We start from the raw sequence: 23,708 nt of genomic DNA on the forward strand, positions 1-23,708 counted from the left end.
TCTCCTGCATGCCAGGCCCATTTAAAATAAATAAATACATACATACATACATACATACATACATGCATAAATGAATAAATATGAATTGGATCTAGAAGTGATCGAATTTATAAGAGATATATATACAGACTAATACATCAGTCTTTTTTAAAGCTGAGCAGAGAAGATGTGGTTAGCTTTGTGATTTCTTTATTCTATTTTTTCTTTCTTTCACAAAAAAACCCCCACATATTGAATAGATTTATATGGGAAAATATTTCTTTGATGCTAATAAGGATTACAGATTTTATGTACTACTGTATATATCATTTTACTAAGAGGCCTGCAATTTTTGTCTGCATTTTGTCTGCATAAAATTATGTTCAATTAAATGCATACTCTGATAAAACTGATTATGTAAAACATTTAAAACTGGTCCAATAACATCTTTGCAGGCTGAAGTCCATAAAGAAAAACGTGTCAAGACAATTTTACCTTCCACAGAATGAAAAGAAAAACCTGGTTTTGATCACATGGGTCTATCTCTGATTCTTTTAATTTGAGAGTTTTTGTGGTCATTTTTTCATTGATCAAAGTGTAATTTTATCAATTTAACAATTTAATCAAAGTGTAATTAGCATTCCTTTTACATTTCAGAGCCAAGCTACAGAGCTGCAGTCTGGGAATGAAAAAAAAAACCCAACCAAAGCCCAGAATAACACAAAACACTTTTCACATATTTACTTAGAATAAAAATTACTTGCATGTAAAAATATTCAGGGATGAAGATCGTTCAATATCTTCCACTTTTAATTCTTTCAAAAGCCCCATCATTAAAATTCCTCTGTATAAAAGAGACTGGTATGATCTTCCTGAAGGATGCCAGTGCTGCTTACAGGATAGTCAAAGACAATTGCAAATACCCTACTCCCATTAGAAACCTTTCTGTTAAGATATTGATTTTCTGCTGCAAATGGAAACCTTACCAGAGGGAAAAGTAAACCCAAAACATAAAATCAGTTAGGCTTTAGATAGAAGAGAGAAGAAATGGTTGTGCGTTGTGTCAAGTTCCATTTGCCTTGGTAAACTGAGGCTTCCAAGCTGGAATAAGCCACAACCATTTCCTTCTTTCTGGTGAAGGATGTAGTAAAACTTTTGGATTTAATCTCAAAGAAACAAATCTTAAGAGAAAGATGCAAGAGCTCCCATGTTCACAGCTAGTTCTTCAGCCTGGGGGACTTCCACCAAACTTTCCCTCTCATCTCAGCTCTTCAGGAAAAATAAACCATTTCCTATTTTGCTGAAAGACAGTTTTGTATTGAAAGAGTTTGTGGGAGTTAGTTTTTAAGCAGTTTTTATAAAAATGCCCAAACACAGAAAAACGAAGGGGAAAGGTCAACTACACCAGACAGTGATTTTGTGACAAAAATGTTTTAAGAAGTGCATAGTAATATAATAATGCACTTTTACTCAACAGTAATTGCTAAAACTATTTTATTCTATAGCAGAAGGAATACTATTTCTAACGTAGCAATATGGAAAAATATGTACATATTTAATTGTCTGTAACATAATGAGAAAAGGAGAACTGGAACAAGTTCAGTTTAGAAAGATGGAGATTGTAAAAGACTGACTTATAATAAAATCTTTACATGGGCTGGGTTATTTTCCTGTTATGAAAATAAACTGCACACTGTTTAAAAATGTCTTCCTCACAGTGTATCTCCTTCTCTTTATAGTCCTGTAAAAATACAGTAGGATAAAACATCATCCTGGAAATGATACCCCTCAGCAAAATGATGTTGTCAGTGGTTCACCTACAGTTAATTTCTGTTATAGACCAATGAAACTACAGTAGTGTGGAAACAATTGAATATCTCTTGAACTAGAATCTAATCTATTTATTTTTGTCCTGTTCTGGCATTATAAAGAAGGCTTAACATACATCTGGAAGGCCACGTTAAATCCCTGTATTCTTGGGGGAACATAAAGCCTGCTACATGCTACTCAAGATAGGTAAATTGTTCAGAACTATTTGAGGATCATGTTCTCTGTATCTCTGATAGATGTTTAGTCATGCCAAAGTATAAAATGGAGGGAAGAAGGGCCACTAGGGTGAAGTAGCTGAGCTTTGCTGAATAGGTTTAGGACCAATCAATGTCACTTCACAGAAACATTTACTGTTTACAACAACGTGTTGTTTTGGGTAAATATACACCAGAGCAGAGGATTTTCACCAAGAAGAATGAGAAATGGTCTTCTGTGACCTCTGTCAAAAGCAGTCTTATACAACAAATAAAAGAGATGCTGCATAAGTCTGCAACATCTGAAAGAAAAATAAATAGAAAGGGAAAACCTTCATTCTCATTCACATTGCAGCTGTGATTTCCAAAAGGATGGACAAACAATTTTGAAACCATACTTAAGAAGCACTGTGGCCTGGTTTCTCATGATACCATGATGAGTACACAAACCATTCAGGATTTTCATGGGTAAGAGGCAATCGATCTCCTGTCACATTTTCAAGAATGATCTTAGATACATGACTTCAGGAAAGGTGTCCACCAACTTGAAGTTGCTATGAATCCTCAAAAAAGGGCAAGATCTAAGAAAGTACTGGGGATAAAACTGTGCTAATAGCAAGCTAGAAGGGAAGTCACCTAAATTAGGCACATGTGTCACTCAGACGTTCCAAGACCTAATGTCTATACTTAAAGACTTCTGTTATACTGGTTTTGATTCTTGGATATAAGAATAACAGACCCATTTAATTACCCAATTAAATATATTCTACTCGGTTTTTTTTCCTCATGCTTTTTTATTGTTGCAGAATTTGTGTTGGGTTTTTGTTGGGCTGTTTTTTACCCCCTCTAGAACACAACTACATGATGTATTAGTAGTTAGCTAGAAGTTGCTCTAATGGCACAGATTCCCTTATTCTCCTTCTAGCCCCACAAGGATAACTGTCACCCTCACCAGCTGGTACTATCTAGATTAAAAATAGATATCAGCTGCACAACTGCAAATTTCTCCTGAGGATAGTAGTAGAAAGAGAGTTGCCTACAATTCTTCATGCAGACAGCATCTAGAAACCCATTAGAAATGACATCCCTCCCATCTTCTAAAGCTCTTAACACCACTCACTCTTGCCTTGCCCTCAGTATCTATTTCCACCAGCTCTTCAGGATGATCAGCTGCCTGCTACCAATTAGTCTTGATAAACTAGAAAAGAAATAGCCCCATTAAGTTGCTGGCAATAGCTATAAGGGATTTGACTGCTCAAAAGAAAATTATTAACCTCTAGTTCACCAGGACTCTGAATAGGACTCATTTTCCTTTTATGCTTAGATATTTATAAGGGAAAGAATATCAAAGCAGTAAAGGCACATATTGCTGTGTTACCTGTAAGAGGTTATGAAAAAGATGACCGTCTGGTAAAATTTGCTTAGAACAGTGTACTATCACTTCAAGAAAAGTTCCATCTGTTCAATTACACCTTTAAAAGAGTAGATACATTCAACCTACTTTCCATCCTCACTACAGTATTTAAGTAGAAACAGAATTGCTTTAAGCATGAGATAGTATTGAATGTCAGGGATCAGAAGTAAGTTTCCAGTTCTTTGGCTGACTTCCTGAGGAAAACAGTCTTGTGGCTTTAGATGGGGACAATGATCCTATTCTTTTCTCACTTTGGTCCTAATATTGACATTTTTTATTTGGTTGGTTGGGATTCTTTCAGGTATATTTCAGCTGCAAAATGGAAACTCAGCAGAGGGTGAGGCCTAGGAGTTATTTTAGCAATGCCAAATTGTTACTCAGCACTTCATTCCCTAATGAAGCAAGATGCAGGGCTGCATTTTTCCACCGAGAAGAAATGGAGCCCAGGTAGTTTGAATTTCTATGTCATGATGGGATAATATATCCTGTTAAAACTCCATGCAGAACCTGAAGCAATTCATGTAGGCTGAGGCCCTTAAGTGCTATCATAATACAGTACAATTAAAATATCTTAAAATAATGCTATATATTTTAGTATGTTAATTAAGAAGACAGCAAAAAGTCAAAAGTACTTGAGTACTGTATCCAGTTCTGGCATCCCCAGTACAAAAAAGACAGGGATTTCTTGGAAAGAGTCCAGCAGAGGGATACAAAGATGATTAAGGGCCTGGAGAATCTCCCCCTACAAGGAAAAGCTGAAGAACTGGGGCTGTTCAGCCTTGAGAAATGAAGGCTGAGAGGGGATCTGATTAATGTTTAAAAATATCTTAAGTGTGGGAGACAAAGGGAAATGGCCAGCCCCATTTCAGTGTCTGTGAAGACAGGACAAGGGGCAATGGCCTCAAGCTGGGGCACAGGAAGTTCTGCATCAATATGTAGAACAACTTTTTCACAGTGAGGGTGACAGAGCCCTGGAATTGGCTGCCCAAGGGTGCTGTGAAGTCTCCTTCTCTGGAGATATTCAAGACCCCTTGTGCCACCTACCTGTACAGCTTGTCCTAGAGAACCTGCTTGGGCAGAGGATTTGGACTCAATGATCTCTGGACGTCCCTTCCAACCCCTCCTTTTCTGGGAATCTGTGAAAATCAGAACCATGAGAACAGATGAAGAAGGGAGCTCTGCTGCAAGAACCAGTGCCCTGCCATGAGAGATGCTGCTCTTCAATCATGCTGATGTAAAGCTGCACAGTGCTGCACCACTAGCTCACACAGATTCAGGGGACTGTCACCTTTTATTTCTCTTTCTCCCACTGTGATCTTCCCAGAGCTGGGGCTCTGTAGTGCATACTCAGTGCTGGGCTGCTGTTAGACACTGTGAACTTCTCCTAAGGAAAATTAGCTGGGTGAGGGGTTCACCCAAACTGTATGTTTGGCAGGGATTTTCAGTAAAGCTGCCTGCACTACTGATCCTCAGCTGATTGTGAGGGCCTGCTTTGGGTCAACAGTACATAAATATATTAGCCTGCTAAAAATACATGCAATGTATCTCCTTTCAGCATCTTGCAATGGTCAGTAGGAGGACTACTAGCTTCCTTTCTTGGAGTTATTTAAAATAATCACCCTGCATGTTCTGTATATCTGCACAAGACCTGAGGTCTAGAGAAGTCAGTGTCAAGCAGTATCCATATTTAAGGAAATAAAGTACTTATCCATTCACAACCCCAGAAACGCGAGGGGAAAGATAATCTTTCATGTCTGCTTGATAACTGAAGAAAACAAACAATGAAATGCAGCTTTTAAAATACATACTCCCTTACAATAATTTAATAAACCGTGCTGTCATCTCATAAAGAATCGGAATGGTTGCCGTGGCGACAAAGATTATCCTTGCTGCTGCTTGATTTTGTCATTTTTCTAAACATGAATTCATAATATTTAGGATTTATTAACAGTGTGTCACACTGATAGAGATAAATTACATGCTTTAAACTGGCCATTTAAGTCTTCTATGATATTATAGCCACTTTGTCAACTCAGCAATAAGATATGATGTGATTACTAGAAAATTAAAGCTATTTGTCAAAAAAGATAAAGCAGGGAGTACCAAAACTCTTAGAACAGAAAAAATCTCCTATAATCTAATGTGTTCCCTTATTTCAAATATTTTGGAGTTAGCAAAGAGTCACCATTTTCTGCCTTGTAAATTGATCAAGATCAGCACATATTGAGTCTAGATTTATTTGTACTGGGAAAATTTGGATTGTAGTGTATCAGAATTGATGTATTCCAGGCTGCGATTTTTTATGATGGTTCAAGCTGTAAGAGGGTGCTTGTAGGGAGGTCTTAACAATGGCACATTTTGCAACGTATGAAAAAATATATACTGACACTTACGTATTATGGAAATGCATTTCACAATGTGGAATTTTTGTAGGATGTTTTGGGGTGTGTAGTATCCTAATTGTTGCAGCAAGTTAAGTGAGAGTCTCTTGCTCTTGAGAAAATACTGTTTGGTGTTCCTTACTGAGGGATTTCTGTCAAGTAATCTTCACTACTGACACAATGTGAGGATGGTTTAAATGGTCAGCTCTACAGTCATTGTGCCATATACATGTTGCAGTCAAACAAGCAGTAAGAAATTCCCTAAAACCATAATAATTTGAAAAAAACCACAAAACTTTCTCCAAAATAACAGTTCTATACTTTTTCTTTTTTTTTTTTTTTTTAAAGAGGCCTATTTTCTATAGTAAGACACACAATGGGTGGTGGGAATTTCAACAGAGCTGAGGCGTCTTATGGCAAGCAAGGAATACATGTCTGTGTAGATGACTCTGCCTGAAGAATGTGATTTACCACTTAGTGGGCCATACTCGTCTCCATGTGTAGCATGACCTCTTGAGCTGGCTGAGTTATGTCTCTGCTGTATGTTGCAATGCAGAGGAAGTGACTCAGCTTTCCTTATAAGCAGGGTCTGGAGGCAGTCTGGAGCAGCAACATGGAGAACTGCTCCGACGTGCTCCGAATCAGGGACCAATTCTCCAGGTCCTCTGGTCTTGCACCATTCCTACCACTTATGCCACCTGAACAGTTAATGCATCCTTTTTAAGCAGAACAGGTGGAAATAGTTTGAAAATCCAGCAACTATGTTCTCTCAGTTGATTTAAAAAAATAAATAAATCCTTAGATAGTTCTAAAAAGAAATTTAATCCAGGTTCAGCTGAAATGTAGTAACTCAGTATGTCATGATTTCTTCCTAACTGCAACATCTGAGGTTTATAGCACAATAAATGAATATATACCCAGGCTGCAAAGAAGATGAAAACTGAATAGAAAGTCCTTTTAGCATAATCACATTATATAATTAGCTTAGTTATTCTACCATACACAAGTGGCTAACAGGGATACCTATTTTGAACTTTGTTGCCTTTATCTCTGTAAAATAATGTTCTCTCTATCCAAAGACAACATAGGCCGGTGCTATATACCAGTTAAGTTTCTTGCAAACTAGACAATCATTGTTTCAGAGGAAAAATACTCTCCAATAAAACTATTTGGTATTTATTTTCAAAATCCTATGCAAAAATCAGTCTTGGGAAGGGAAAATTGTGTTTTCTACTGTATTCCCTTTGAGAATGTTACAGCCCAAGCAAATAACGAAGGGTATACATGGAAGATTTCAGTTGTCTCCAGCAGGCATTAAAGCAGCTCCTTAGAGTGGAGATGCGATATGCATAACTTTTCTTCTGTTGGATTACTTTTGAGATCGGTGTTCTTGCAATTTAGAACCTTCAGACCAAATCTAACCATAAAATACAAGGAGGCACCTCTCATAGAGTCTAGTGAGATTTGCTTTTGTCAAGGATTAATTTAATCCACTGCTTTACTCAGGCTTCCTACTGCTGAAAATTTATGCACAATACCATAAGCCAGGCACCCTTTATAGTCTTAATGACTTTATTGCTCACATGTAACAAATGGCCTTTAAATTTCTACCACAGTATGCAAAGAGGACTATGCAAACTTGATTTAATTCTCATATGGTTTTTTTCTCAAATTTAACAGTTAGCATAGATTATATTATCCTGGCTTTGGCACAATAAGGACATTAGGAAAAAATTAGTTGCAGAGGTACATAGCAGGAATTTAGTGTCTGTGTCACAGGTGAGGAATTTTGTTCAAAAGAGGTGGCATAGCAAGGGCAGGTAAATACTGTACTAATTCCTCCTTTAACAAGGCAGTCTCAGTGTGTTGATATACAGTGTGATTAAAATGAGTCATTCTCCTAGAAAACCCTGCCTAACTGTGGACTTCTATCTCTGTAATTTGTATACTGCATCGAGCCTACCTTTTATTGTGTGTTGGAGCTACCAATTGAGCATTTCAGATTTATAAGATTTAGAAAATGTAGTAAAAAGAACATTTTTCCCTTCCAAAGGTAATTTGGAAAACATAAAGAACTAATACTGGTAAAAAACTCAAGATACATGCAGAGAAATGTTTCGTAAAAGCATGTTTTTTCTGATTCATGACCAACACGTTACTGTATAGCTGCTACAGACCATCTAGACCTATTCTTGATTTTTAAAATAGCTGTATTGCTCAGTGAGAAACAGAATAATTATTAAAGTCACTTATGTTATGATTTTTGTCCATATATATTGTATATGTATATATAGATATAAAATTGAACACTATTGTTTATGATTCTGAATATGCAGATGAGAAAGCTATGGAAGTGCTATGATATTTGAAGCTCTTGGTTCTTTTTTATTACAATAATGCATCTGATATTTTCATGTGTGAAAGTTATTTTAATATTGATAACTCTATATTGTGTTGTTTTCAGAAATACGTAAAGAGAAACTGGAGAGACAGGAAAAACGAACACCAACGAAGGGTAACTAACTTCTTTTGTCCATTTATCTACATACATGTGTGCAATATACAGTGTATTTGTAAACTACATATGTTACCACTGTTGTATTTCAGAGTCATTCAAAGATCAGTTGGTGCAGAATGTAATTGATAGAGAATCCATGCATACCTTAGCATTAAGAAATAGTGTCATTTTATGTTTGTGTGGCTACATTGCAAATGCACATTCATAATAAGATTTTCCTGCCCAAACTTATCTAGGAATCTTTTTTTTTTGCAGCAAAACTGCAAGAAAGTAGAGAGCTGATGAACTTCCTTTGGTGCAAAAGGCATGAAGTGTGATGGTCAGGGAAGAAAGCAAATTTATAGGCCAGTGGGTGCCATCCAAGTTAGAAAGTCATAGTTAACTGTGAGCCAGGTGTGTATCAGAGATAAGAGAAACCTCCTCCTTGACAACCTACTTTTTCAGAGCATTTTAATCTCCTCTAACTGGCACTTTCCAAAATTCCACAGAGGAACTGGTTGGGACTGGTTTTCAGAGGTCATGTAAACAAAGACGTTTCCTGGAGCAGATGCAGATATTTTTGCCTAAGAAAGTTTCCCCTGTAAAGGTTTGACCACATAAAATTTGATGAGCACCATTCTGATGCACCAGCGTAGTGCCTAGTAATGGCCGAAGGAAGCAAGAAGAAAGCTTATTAAAAATAACGTGCACATACATGCATCCTCCCTCACACAATTATATCCACTTCATTATCCATTCTTTATCTATTTTTATAGAATTTTACACCTCTACTGCTAGCTTGCCTGTTCTATGCTAATCAGGGTCATCTGGAGTGCCTAGAACTGCTTCCCAACTACTTAATAAATCATGTATGAAAATGAATTTTTTAGGGTATCAGTGGGCAATAATGAACTCAGATCCATTAGCAAGGGATCCCAGGTCTTTTCAAGCACAATACTCTAAAAAAACAAATAAAGTTGCAGCCTTGACCAAAACAGTTTCATTTGCAACATTTTATCTATATAGGAGTTGATTGAGAGAAACAGAACAGAATGACTACTAAGAAGTTACAAGAAGCCAGAAAAAAAGCATTCATGTGCCATTAGTGAAGTCCCTTTATGCATATACCTGATAATGCAGTCTTTAATTATGCAATCAATTACTGAAGCACAGGACAAATATTTTTTCTATTTTTCATTTTCATATTATGTCCCAAAAGTGCATCTTGTACATAGGAGGAAGAATTACAAGAAAACATTCTGTCTGGCCTCAAGCTAGAGCATGATATAGGCATGAATCTTTAGGGAGTTTTACTGTTACCTTCCATGGTACCTCCAGGAAGCATGTACAAACACGATCTTTTCTTGGTTTTCATAGGAAAAATCTAGAGGTAAAATGAATTTGTTTAATAGAAGCATACACCCCAAATAAATTTCACTCTTCCATGCAAAAATATGAGGACACTAGAGTTTTTAAAATAATTTAAAGTATATTTTCAGTTGTCAAACCCCTTGTATCCAAGATTTACAAGGGAATTCCATCTGTAATCTTAATTTTGAAATAAAATTATTGAAATACCAGGAACAGATGCAATTAATGGAAAGCCCAGATCAAAGTGGCTGAAGATACAAGAAAGACTCTTACAGTATTAAGAGCCAGGCAAACTGGTGCCCTGAAATTTGCTTTTAATTAAATATTTTTATAAATTACTAGCAATAAAGTCCATTCCAATTATTGCACTTAGCCTAGTTAATCCTGACAAGAAGAAATACTCTTAGAAATGACCCAAAGAAGCATTTTCTCATGCTTAAGAGCACTGAAATTAAATTATTTCATTATTATGTCTACACATAAACAAAAGTTCTCTACAAAATAGAGTCTTCCCAAATTCTTATTTGATGTATTAGCACTTGCACAGGGGCCAACAGCACCCCGGATTGTATGAGCAGGAACTCAGGCAGTCAGTGGAAGTCAGGGATACCTTATCCCCTCTGTACTCAGCTCTCATGAGACCACACCTAGATATTGCATCCAGTTCAGGGAAAACCCTGGGGTGAGTTCAGTGTGGGGCCACTGCAATGGCCACAGTTCATATAATTTCTCTCTAATGGAAGGTCCAATGGTAATCCAAATGGACCCATAGGATCATTTCTGATTATTATGGAAAAATTATATTAGCAGTGGAATCAACTGACCTGAGTTTCTGGGAAATATCTCTTATTACAACAGGCATTGGGAAGGCAAGGGAAAAGGTTGTTCTATTGTGTGGCTTTTCTCAAATATACTTCATTAATACCTTGTTGGAGTGAGGGATGGAAGAAGACAATGTGACAATGAAATGCTACCTCTGACAGCCATACATTGAATTGTAGTGAATTTGGAACATGTATCTCTGAATTTGCACTAGCCTCTGGGTTTTTTTGCAGTGAGTATTTCTGAATGTAGCCTGAATTGACAAAAAAAAAAAGAAATCCAGGTCTTTCAAAACCATTTCATTTACTATGCTGTCCCTCCTACCCCTATTGACTTGCTAATAGGGCCATACTGATAATGCACATATTAAATGTCTCAGAATAAACCTGTCTGTATTTCAACATAAGGATAAATGATGAGACAAATATAATGTGTCCCCATAACTTAATTTGTTGCTGGAAGACAGGGTTGTTGTAACAGCTAACTAGATAAATAGAACTAGACCATACAAATCCATAGTATACTAGAAATCCATATAAGTTGACAAATTTAGCAAGTTAAATGGCATATTTATGTTTAGCACAGGAGCTGTCTACCCTGATTTCTGGAGATATGTCTACAGATATACCTGAGTTAACATTAAACTCCTTAGCATGGTACAGGTAGCACTGTAGCTGTAGTGGCTCAGGTACAGCTGGCAAGTATTTATTTAGCTGAATCGCAGGTCAGAAGGATGTGATGCTGTTGGACTATTGCAATTAAATCTCACTCTTAATTGTCTCACTCTTATATAGGCATTTATATTCAGTGTTGGAGGGCTAAAGTCCAACACAGGGTTAGTTGCTGCAGTGAGCAACATGTGCATGTGTGGGGAAAATCTGGGCAAACTCAGAGGCAAGCTGCTTCCCCCTTCACAGGTAACTGAGGTGTTTTTTAATGAGTGCAGATGCCTCGATGGTTAATTAATTGCTGTGATTTTCGTAGATTATGGTTTGGACCTGCAAGCCTGTGCCCCTCTCTCCAGACCAAGTCCTTTCCCTTTTTATCTTTCTCCCTTTTTTCTTTTTTTTGATTGTTCCTTCAAGAAGAATTAAGCTATAGTCATCTAAGGTTACTTTACTTCCGAATAAAAGCATCTACACAGAGATTTAATGCACTCTAACTTCATTGTATTAGTTCATTTATCTTAACTTTCCTGAGTGTTGCTCTGTAGACAAGCACTTAGTCAGTTAGCTGGAGCAAGCAATCTCTGCTTCATGCTTACTGCACTCATCACCTAGCTTTATACTAAGCACCAGACTTAAGACTTACTCAGCTGGAAACTATTTTTACTTCCCTTAGGTATGGAATTAGTATCTTCTTATTACATCTCCTCTTTTTGCACTTGCTTTTTAGGGGTGGGAAATGTCTCGGTCTCAAACAATGTAATGAAGAAAAACTAAATCACTTCCCCCTTCACTACATCTTCCACTTGATGTAAATCAAATACACAATTAGATGGTGGAAATTTGGAAAAATCACTCACATATATACTATGCTGCTTCTTTTTAATTCTATCTGAAGTAGATAGCAATATTCTTATATGATTAACTCTGGAATATCTTGTTAAATTACCTTTAAGTTTTCCATTATAAACTTCTATTTTAAATCATTTAGAAATTTACCACACTCCAGTCACTGAGGATGAAATTTTTCATGCTCATCTTTTTGCCCGAGGCTGAATTTTCATTCAAAGTCATATAAAAATGTTTCAGCAATTTCCAAAATCTAGGTTAGTGAAAAATAGGTTGGGGTGTTATATTTTTTCCAATGCTAATATCAGTTCATTCTGAGCTTGTGCTTTTTTGGTATTTGGAAGTCCAATAAAATTTCTTTAAGTTGTGGGAAAATTTTAGCTTACACAATTGTCATTAAGCTGGTTTTTGTTATTCTTCTTATTTTTTTTCTGGTTGAATCCAGCATCCTATTAAAAAAAAGAAAAGAGTTGATCTTTTAATTACAAAGTGTGCCATAAAGCAAATACAATTGTTGAATTCAAGTTGAACAAGCAGGTTTAGTTCCAGCAATTTTTAGCTGAAGAGACTTTGGAGACTTAAAAACATTTTTATGTGCTTTCTCTTTATTTTTACATGCAAGAAAGAAAATCTCATTAACACTAGTTTGTTTCACAGACACATGGCAGTTCAGCCAACTTGACTTATTTCTAAAACCTAGTGCTTGCACCTAAGTGTTGTGAGTTTGAAAAAGGGCATGTATTAAGTCCTTTACAAAGAAATAGATATCCAGGTGACTACATCTGGATAGAATGTAGACAGAATATTTTCTGTAGACAGACTATTTTCTAGGACAGAGATTTTTAAGTATGAAGCTGAACTTGGAAAAAAATCAGGGGGAAAACAGAGTTAATATGTGCAAGAAAAATGATATTTAAATTTGTCAGATCAAAAGCTTCAGTGGACTTTGGTGTCCCTGCTGCACTGTGACTCAAGAGTCAAAAATCTCCAGTCATCACAGCCCTGAAACATGAATCCTTTAATTTTTGGCAACACTTGCCCTTCCCAGACAAGGTTGGACCCAAAAAGCCAGAACCCTGGTAGTGTCCGTAAGAGGTAAAGGTAAACATTACAATCTGAGATTAGCGAGCTCTGTGACCATGGGGATATCAGTGCATAGGATAGAGCTCTTGAACTAACCAGAGATCATCTTCAGCCTATCATTGGCAAGAGAAAAATAGCTTATGCTTATGCCAGCCTGGTCTCTGTTTATCCACATTCCAGGCTCCGTGCCCAGTTACATCAAGTTACTATCACTTCTCAAGAAGGAGCCAACTGATCCCTTCTCTGTGTTTTTAGCTTGGGGTCCACATAAATGTTAATATGTGCTTGCATTTTAGCCCTTTATACCATTTTGATGATGGGAAGGAACCTTGAACTAGATTTTTCTGTACACTTTAAGGTCTGCTTACAATTCAGTTAGTGTTGTTCAAGGCATGTTTTGAGGTGTGGGGTTTTTTTTTCCAAAGCATGAAATAGGGAAATGCTATGGAGAAACTAGAATAAATTTTTCAAAAGCCACAGCAGCCTCCATGACACCAGTAAGATGTTCTGTGACTACAACCAAGCTTTCTGATTGCCAGTGTGTTCTGCATAGCTCAGCTACATTTTTTGGCATAGACACTACAAGGGCTTTTGACTGATGTACAGAAGCTCATGTTTCACTGCCATTGACCATCACAGGGCTATTGTTTGCAAAACTCTGCCATTGCCCCCATCCAAAACGGACAACAAGCTGGCTCAAAGTGTTTTGTGCAGAGCTAGCACCTGCTAATACAAATGTAAGATGTAAAAACATGCTACAGTTTCTGGGAAAGCATTCAAAGTTGTACACAGCATAGAGAGAGGGGTATGCTACAGGATGTCTTAAAGCAATTGAATGAGTTCCAGCCTGTAATTCGCTCAATAACACATTGCTGATGCTGCTGCATTCTTTGCAGCCTGTGTGTGGGGGCTTTTTTTAGTGTAAATTGGCTGTCCACATTCCTTAAAAGTTTTGAAAAATCTCCCTTCAATACTTTTTTCCACGGTACTGACAACTGTTCTCAGCAATAATGTACCTGTTATGACTGGCAGTGTGTTTGGATAACGCAAACACATGCAAGGCATAATGAAATTAGTGGATGTTTGGAATGATTTTTCTTAAGGACGTAGCTACTTTTTAATGAGGAAATATTTAACCAACAAAAAAATGCTTGCACCTCTGAGAAAGGACATTTTCTGCAAAGGAGGTGAATAAGTGTGTACAAAACCATTACTGTGCTTCTGTTTAAAGCTCACAGTTGTCTTCTAATCAGAGTTGTAAATTCTGTGCCTTATGTGTTTACAAAAACTTGAGTATTGCAAAGAATTTTTTTTTGGTTTGTTTTCACTGAAATTTCAAGTCTTTCCATAGTATAGGTTGACAGGGAATGTTTTTGTCTGAATAACTGGGATGTGGAATACAACCATGACTAAAAACACAATCTGGACATTGGGTGGGCAATAGAGACAGTAAGGATACCTGTTAGCCTGCTTGTAACAGGACATGTAGTTGGTTGTGTTTTGAAAAGCTGCTGATTAAGAGAGATGTTTTCTTGTTAATCCATCCCATGGCTGAAGTAACAGCTAAAAATAAAGAAAAAAAGAGCATGGAAAGCAATATGTTAGCTGGTTTTTGTTAAGAATAGAAAGCAATGCTGTCAGGGACTGAAAGTAATTTCCTCTGACAGAAATCTCAGTCAGGGTACTTGTGTAATGGGACCAAAAGAGATCCCACAGATTAGATTTAGGTTGCTGAATAATCAATTATTTTGCAAAAATGCTGTCTAACATCTGAAAGCTTATTCAAGAAGAAAATATTTCTCTTGGACCTGGAATTAAATATTGACATTGGTAAGGTCTATACAGCATCTAGTACCTGTGACTAGGAGCTAAAATCCATTATTTGATTTTACAAATATTTTTCCTCCATCACTTCGGTGAAAGAATAAGTGTACATATAACCTCCAGATTAAAGACTTGTTGGGGGGGATTGTTTGTTTGTTTGTTTGTTTGTCCGATTGTGATTTTATTTGTTATTATTTCTAGTAATTCACAGAGACAAACCTGAAAAACAAGAAAAAATTGAGAGGAAGGAAGCCCTCAAGTGTACGTATTCAGAATCTGATGTCCTTTGTCTTTTTACCAGTGGTTCAAAACAATCTAATCTATTGACTCTTAGACCTTATTGTAAATCCCAATTATATTTAGGGATGGAAGAGGTGTTGTGAAAGCCAGCTGGAAGGAGAACAAGGATTTTAAAAGTATTTTGAATTCGTCACTCTGCAGAAAGGCTAAAATTATATTCAGAGATTAATGAATAAGTTTTTACTGTATTATTAACTTATGTAAAAGATGCCCAGAGCATAAATAGGTACCTTTATTTTACTCTTCTTCAATGAATCCAAGCATAATATTTGTCTTTGGGAATACTTCAGAACAAAATATAATGAGTAAATTATAACACACAGGGCCCAGTCCCTGGAGGCATTCTGCTTCAGAGACCTGACAGAGAAAAAAATTTCCCTAGATTCATTTCAGAGATGTTGGGGAGAAGGTTTTAAAAAGGATTTACCAGTTTGCTGTTGATGTAAGCTAACAACAAATTACAGATCCACCTGTTGTAGGAGTCAGAATCAGGGTACTGATTCATCTCCTGGGCTCCAAGAGTCACCATAAAGTTTGCATCATGTGAGGGACTTTTTGGCAAAATGGAATTTTGTTGGAATATACATACTTATCAAAACACTTTAAACATATACTTTGCATAAAAATGTGATTAATGAAATCTCAGGCTGGAGGAAGAAACCCATTCAGGAAGAGCAAACAGGCCAACCGTCAATAAATCATCCCAAAAAGGGAAGACCCAATGTACAGCCATTGGCTGATTTATTTCAGACCAAGATCATGAATCTTATAACCCCAGCAAACGTGCACCCTCCTGAAATCTGTGCTTGATTAGGCCATTCTAATGGTCTGTGGTTGGAACTTTTCCATTTGACATAAATAATTAAAACCACATTGAGTTAGCAAGACTGGCTCTAGAAGTTAATGGAGGGCACGTAAGTTAAGGTTTCTGTTAGAATGAATATTTATTAATAGAAAATGGACTAGTGGTAACAAAAGTTGGGTTTTTGTTTTCTGAGACTGTGAAAAATGACAGAGCAAAGATTAGAATATCCCATATTGAAACATGAATTTGTCATTAAGACTCCTCCTGTTATTTTGTAGAAAACTTGGAAAACTCTTCAATTTGCTTTGATAGAAGAACAATATTTAACGTATTTAAAAGATTCTTACAATGGGAAAAATGATCCCAGAAAATATCAGATAACAAATGTAGAAGAATAAGAACTACTGTATTACCTTAACTTCTCATAACTCCTACTAAGAATCTGTCTACCTAACTATCTTTTATCTGATGGTGAATGTATTACTTGGGTGGGGGGGGAGATGTTTAGTGAAATATTGCTACAATTGCTACTAAAACACTACTGCACATAGAGAATCCCAGTATTCACAGTACATTTGCTTTCAGACAGTACATTATGTTTTAAAACTATGACTGTGGATACTTGTCTTTCTAAGACCTATTTCATTGAAGTGTGACTGGAAGACTCAGAAGTTTCATGCAGCCCTGCATTTTAACTGCTTCTTTTCTACTTTAAATACATTCCTTTCCCAAGATTTAGATGACAAAGTAAATAAAATCCCATTCTAATTTCTAAGGAACTTCTGTGATGATGTTTAGGAAAGTTATCTAATGACACAGAGAATTATTAGAACCATCTCAGTCAGCAGTGACTCAGCTGTCAGGAACTCATTCTCATGTACTTCATCACTATATTGCTAAACAAATATTCACCTGAATATTCCCTACCCTTTTCCTTTTTCTTCCAGTTAGTTGTGGCATACATGGGACTGTAGAAGAACTTCCTTATTTTCTGGTGTTTGACAAAGGGAGTTTTTCTCTACTGGGATGAAATCTCCACAGGGGTTAGATTTAAAGCTAGCTTGCCGTTTCACAACTGATTTTTCTGAAGTGCTCTAAAATCCACACGCTCATTTCCCATTGTCTGGAAAATTATTGTGTAAAATCCTAAGAAAAGTGAGTGGAAATCGTTATGTGAATGAGTGGATAGCATAATACAGTTCCTACTGTCACAGTGTTAGTTTTTACTTTGTACATACTGGGCATCTAATTATGTCTCTGAGATCATGATTGCCAGGGACTGACTGATCTCAGCTAGTGTCCATTACTAGCTATCTGTATCCATTTCTAGCCTTTCGTATCCATTACTGGTTATCCATTTCAAGCCAGCTGGCAAGAGACAGACATGTCATTTGTGCATGTGATGCTCTTATGCTCCAGGATTGATTCCAGGGTTTTTCCAAGCCTCTGCCTGACAGAGCACAGGGTGGCCCAGGTGATGACGTCCTCTTTCTAGTGCAGGCAGCAGCATTTGATGTGTGTGCTCTGCCTTAGTCCTTAACAGTTTTCTGAAAATCTCTCTTGAAGAATGGGCAGACAGTTGCAAGTGATGCTGTTACTGCATTATACAGCAACAGCACATTGCCATGGTTTGGGTGGTAAGCAATAACTTCTTGGGCAGACTGGTCAGCTCACAGCCATGTGATATGATGTACACTGTGCAGATATGTACAGGATAGCTCAGGAGTCTCCTAAGAGCTGGTAGAATTATTTTTGATTCTTAAGGGTTTTTTTTAAATAGATATGAACACATTTCTTCTTTCCTAGTGACACATAAGGACAAACTGGAAAGACAAGAGAAAACTGAAAAAAAAGAAAGGCATGCAGGTAATGATTTAATGTCAGAAGTTATTTTACATTTTTAGCATCCATAGAACTAATTGCCTACTCAATTTCCATTTATGTATCCCCTTGACTGGAAAAAATGTTACAGAGCTTTATGAATAAAAACCATGAGATCATATAAATGTTTACAGACATGCAGACAGACTAAATTTTTGTATTCCTTGTGCACATTAATTGTTTCCTTGGGTATTTTGGGATAATACATTTTATACTCTGGATTAGTACAATCTTCCATTAGTCTCAGAGTATTTGCAACACTCACAGCAAGTATTGCTGGTAAGAGAATATGGTCATCCAGGAAAAAACACCTGACAACCTGTACATAAAGGTGATGAGGTAGGCTATGTGAAAAGAAATGTTTTAAATACAGCAGTGATTAAGGCCATAGGCACTAAATACAGTAGGAGTGATTCCTTAAGTAGTTACTCACAATAAATATGTATCTAGCACTGCTTGATCTTCCATAATTCTTACTTTCTTTTGAAACCCCAAAACAAGGCTGGAGAGTACATAGCAATGCTCATGCATTCCTTTTTGTGTTCGTAGTGTAAACTCCTATGCCAGAATTAAACAGCTTGGTCCCTGTTGGGTAGCTCAGAGGATATCAACGCATATAAATATCAGTTCTGCAGATCCATGGACAAATCCGAGCCTATATAGGAGAATATTCCAGACTACCCACCACTCAGTGACTATTTCACAACTCAGGTGTATTTTGAAACCTGAGTGAGAAATCTAGTCTCTATAGTGTACTTTATTTCAATTTGTAAAGTGGAAATTAAAAGCAAACAAAAAGCCCCAAAGAGCATTAGTTATAATGCCATTGCAATTAGATTTGTAATTAGTTATAGTGTTTAATCATTCATAGCTGGAAAAACTGTTAGTTGTTATGTGGAGTTCAGAAAATCCTTCAGAAATTAACCAAAGTACTAAACAAGAAAGCTCAAAAATAACAATAAACCAAAATAAACCAATAAAGGACAGGGTAAACAAAACAATCAAAATGAACCAGTAAACAACATAAATAAGCATGACTTTTCTAGAAGAACTTATTTTGTGGGATTAGAGTTGTGCCAGAAAGGCCATTTCTCCCCCAGCCAACAGCAGAAACCTCAGGGATGGCAGATGAGTTTTTGAAAGTTCAGATCACAAGTGTTGGCATCAACAGCAGACAGTTGCAGCTGAATCAATCTTTGTCATTCTTTGTACAAAGAGCCATGGTGCATAGTTGTGTCTCTTGATGTTTCTTCTCTTCTTTTGCACTTAAACATGCAACATTTCTCTTTTTTGATAACCATGAATGTTGTCATCTACTCCTAGCTACTCGTAAGGAGAAACCTGAAAAGCCAGAAAAGCATGAAAAGAAAGCACCTCCTAAAGGTAATACAGATTGATATCAGATGTTCTAGTTTTGGATTTCCAGTAGCTACACAGTTTGGGAGAGTGTGGAGATGTGTATTTAAACTATAAAGCTCTTCTAGTCCATACTGTACAGTTTTTGGCTACTCTCACTTTTGCTTGAGCAGGTCTTGATCAGCCCCTGAGTGGTATCTTGCTGAGCACATATTTCTTGCTTAGTTCTCTTGTTTTGATGCACAGAGGTAATTATAAATCATTCTTATGCAGCTAAAGAAATAAGCCTATGACTGTTGCATGTGCAGTCCTTGATGTCTTTTCATTCAGAATGGGATTCAGTAATTTGCCTGCAAAGAAGGCTTTCTCTTGTGTATCAGTTTTCAATCTGGCGCAGACCTACTGCAAGAGTGTTTACTAACTCTCGGTCTGGGTCTTCCATCATAACTAAATACAGATTTTCATTTTCTTGCCTTTATTTTCTTGCTATAATATTTTCATTTCAATACATGATTTGTACTTTCCTCCATGGCAGAAGTGGCTGTGTTGAAGATTTACATATCTACTAATTATCATATATTTTCTTAAGCAATCTAATGTATGAGGGATTATTTTTTATATTCTTTTGACAGATATTTCCATTTTTTTTTTAGATAACTCAGACAGGGGGATTTAAAAGTCTAATCAGCTTGCCCTGTTATGATATTTTTTTAAGACTAACATTTATTATTGGTTGGCATGAGAATGATTTTTGCTTTAACGTTTTCTTTTTCTTCTTTTTTGTGTTGGGGTTGTGGGTTGTTTATTGTCATATGCATTGATTTTTGGAATCCAAATACTTCTATAAGGAAGTTAGGTTTCAGTCTTGGTCTCTTCTTACTTCTACTCAGTCAACTCCTGAAAATATCCCTATGAAATGTACGTAAATATCGGTCTGTTACAGCATTCAGATTAATTTGACAATGATGGGATACATGAATTAATTGGATTTAATTTGAATCTTTTCAGACAATATAGAATCAAATGTACAAATCAGTCTTTACGGGACTTGACCTTACTCTAAGGAGAAGCGTGAAGCAGGAATTAGTGGAAAAAAGAGAAAAGTGGAATGAAAATTGAAAGCCTCAGAAACTTTGAAAAGTAGCCATTGTCAAGTCTCTCTTTAAAAGGAATATTTGGTCATTTTTCTGTTTTCAGTGTATAGCTGTGGTGAGGCTTTTTTAATAAAGCAAAATCACACTGAAGTAATCCAGAGAAAATCAGTGCCCACAGTGTCTGTGTAGATTTGAAAAGCAAATAGCTTCCAAGGATCACTGAGCTATTCCTAACGAGCAGCCAGCCTGTTTACCCATTTATCTTCTGCTAGCTAATCAAATAATCACTTAGAGCCTTAATGTGTTTAATAGCAGCCATGACTCCAGTCACTGCCTGGAAAATTTTATGAAGAATTTGGCCAGTTTGTAGCTGGGCAGATTTGCTGCTGTGGTATGACACACGGGCATGCTACCCTCTCCTGAAGAGTTTCCATGCCATGCAAGTCCCTCTGGGTGGACTCAGTGCAGGAGGACACCTGTTGCCTTCTGTGTTTCCTCAGGCACATTTCTGCTGGCAGTGTGCTGAGCTGTACATCACCAGGCTCACCTCACTTTTGTCCAAGGTCTGCTTTAAACTGGTTCAGCTATCAGCAGTGCTGAGGGGTCATTTCAACCCCTTGCAGTCCCAAGGAAATGAGGATGCTCAGGTTCAGGCCAACTTCAGAGAACAAGTATACTGAAAATCAGGTGGCTAATCCCCCACAGTCAGGAGATGCTCAGCTTAGAGTCCTTCTTCAGCCCACTGTTAAAGGCTCCAGAACGCTTCAGTGCTATTTAGCCACTTCATCTAAGAAACAACTAAAAAAAAATAATAAATCTAAATATCAATCATGGATCATATGGGCAGCAATTCTAGTCTGGAATTCACAGAGACTGTTGCAGTTCTATAGTTATCATTTGACTGAAGTGTGATTAACTCTCAAGGCTGTTTTGTTTCAGCAAAACGTCTGGATGGCAAAAGGGGAAAGATATAAGTGTCTGCATAAAATTTGGATAACCTTTCTAGGACATAGCAGGGTGTGTGTTTACACAGTGTATCCTGGGCAGACATGAACTCACTCGAGCTGGGCTCTGAAGTGAGCACCAGGCTCGTGGCTGTGCTTGCAGCGAGCCCAAGCAAAGGAAAACCCCTTTCTGTAAGATGAATGTAGTCACATCACTTCCTGCTGTCTGGAGCACAAGGAGATTAAGCCCATGTCTGCTCAGAGCTTCAGCAGAGAACTTTGGTGTCACCTAGAATACGCAGTATAAAGATTCCCTGCAAAGCATCAGATCTGTGTGACTGCCTTGTCTTAGGTGAGTCTCAACAGACATTTTGAAGCCTTTTACTTCAGTGTTTGAACCTCAGAAAAAGAAGCAAGTTTTTTGCAAACCAAAAAAAAATAAGAATCATGAAAAAATCTGAAACTTCCAGGGATGCTATGTGTCATTTAGCAATATATTCTCATTCTTTATCATTTTTTTTTCCTAATATGTATAATTGTACCCCTTTCTAGTGATTCAAAAAGAGAAACCTGAACGACATGAAAAAGCTGAAAAGAAACCTCCTCCCAAAGGTATCTATTTACTCATATAATTTTTACCAGAATTTACCTTAAATCATACATTTTATTTTATTGGTGCAGAGAATATAATGCATACAAAAAAAAAAAAGCCATAATGAAATTAAAATCCAATTCAAAGTAAGTTTTATTTAGAACAGCCAGCGTTTAGTGGCATGCATCATCCCTTGCAAAATATGCTGAAGTTTCAAAAATTAAAACTTAAGATATGAAGCACCATTTCCCTGAAAAAGAAGTAGGTCTATCCATGAGTGATCTGACCTACACATATGCATGTTTCCATTGTATCTAGTTAAGGAAACTCTTTCTTCGCTGGTCAGCATTACACTTGGACATATCATGACTTTGTTTGAAAGCAGCAATTGTCCCTTATAAAAAGATCTGTATTCTGTTTTAGAATAGGTAGAACTATTCAGTTCACATATTCATAAAATCAATTTAGTTAGCTCAGTGGCTTAATAGAAATAGAATTGCAGAGCCTCAAAGAAGACATGGATTTTGTATCAATCAAGTTTTGCATCAGGGTTGGAGACCTTCAGAGCTATGAAGAAAACAGAAGTGTGAACATCACATAAAACAGATTAAACTACATTAGGTGGCATTTTAAACTACTGTTGGATTTCCCCCTGAAGTGGACAAGAAACACATATCTTGAAAGCACCCATCACTCCAGTGAGAAAAAGCTGATGATACATATGAGCAGAAAGAATACTCCTGGTCTCCCCAACTTCTGTGTAGCTTCAGCTACTGACAGCTGTAATTCAGTAATTCTGCTAGGAAACCTTCTCATCCTGCTGCAGGGCACATCATGAGCTGGCCTGTCTTAGACTACTCTTTCAGGATGGGGAACTTGTGTAGAGGGAGAGACAAGAACTCAGTACATTTGTGTCAAAGACCAAGAATCAGTGCATAAAAGTGACCCTTACAAATAGCCACACTCTAAATCAATGACATAGTTTACAATAGAGTTTAGCTCTGATCTCCATCTAAAGTTACTCAGATTTAGCCTGGAAGTACCTTTCATATTTGATTGTTTTGTGACCAACATTTGTCTCCCTGGTTCATACCCAAAAAGCCAACATATTGTCACTACAAATATTGAATATTATTTGCATTGCCTACTATCCTTAGTATCAATCAAATACTTGGTACAGGACTGAAGACAACATATGCTTGCATCTTATATTTCTATCTAAGTATGTCTAGTTTGAAGGGGTAATAGCTTTCATCAGCTCTGAGCAAGGTGTTAATGATGAAGACATATGTGTTAGTAACAGCACAAGACTAAATAAATGGCATTTAATATTTGTCTTTATTTTTCTTTACCTGCAGAGGAGAAGAAAGTAAAGAGTGCTAAAGTGGAAGCAAAAGTTAAAAAGGAAGTGAAGGATGGAAAAGGAGAAGCAAAGATGACTGAGAAGGTCAAGCAGGCAGAGACTAAAACAACAGAAGTTGGGCTAATAAGGGCCAAACCGAAAGTTAAGGAGGAGAAAGGTCTTCAGACTGTAACTAAATCGGAAAAGAAAGGTAAACCAAACCAGGAGGAAACAGATGAAGATCTTAAAAAGGTAGTAGGGAAGAAACAGAAAGAATGGAGTTAAAGCTGACAAGGACCAAAGTCCACCCATGAAAAGTGCAGTACAGATAAATTCCAGATGAATCTCAGACCTCTAGAAGGAGCCTATCAAGAATTTTTAAAAGTTTAAATAACCAGAATATTCTAACTTTCTGTCATGGCTAAATATTCATTTTAGTTTAAATCCCTCTGATAAGGACCAATTTCTTTTCAGATAGACCTGAG

At 36.9% G+C, this 23,708-nt stretch overlaps 1 protein-coding gene across 3 annotated transcripts in view; it reads left to right on the plus strand.

Annotated features, from left to right (window-relative positions):
- The window catches only part of TRDN (triadin), a 232,991-nt gene that overhangs the window by 59,712 nt on the left and 149,571 nt on the right, over positions 1 to 23,708 (plus strand). For all 3 annotated transcript variants that reach the window (XM_084262483.1, XM_084262482.1, XM_084262484.1), the window contains 6 exons: positions 8,263 to 8,313; positions 15,111 to 15,170; positions 17,821 to 17,880; positions 19,219 to 19,278; positions 21,842 to 21,901; positions 23,240 to 23,434. In XM_084262483.1, the coding sequence (XP_084118609.1) occupies positions 8,263 to 8,313; positions 15,111 to 15,170; positions 17,821 to 17,880; positions 19,219 to 19,278; positions 21,842 to 21,901; positions 23,240 to 23,434 (486 nt within the window). The remainder of the gene's footprint in view (positions 1 to 8,262; positions 8,314 to 15,110; positions 15,171 to 17,820; positions 17,881 to 19,218; positions 19,279 to 21,841; positions 21,902 to 23,239; positions 23,435 to 23,708) is intronic.

The sequence above is a fragment of the Gallinula chloropus genome (assembly GCF_964237585.1).
Source record: "Gallinula chloropus genome assembly, chromosome: 3".
In the NCBI taxonomy this organism is placed as follows: domain Eukaryota; kingdom Metazoa; phylum Chordata; class Aves; order Gruiformes; family Rallidae; genus Gallinula; species Gallinula chloropus.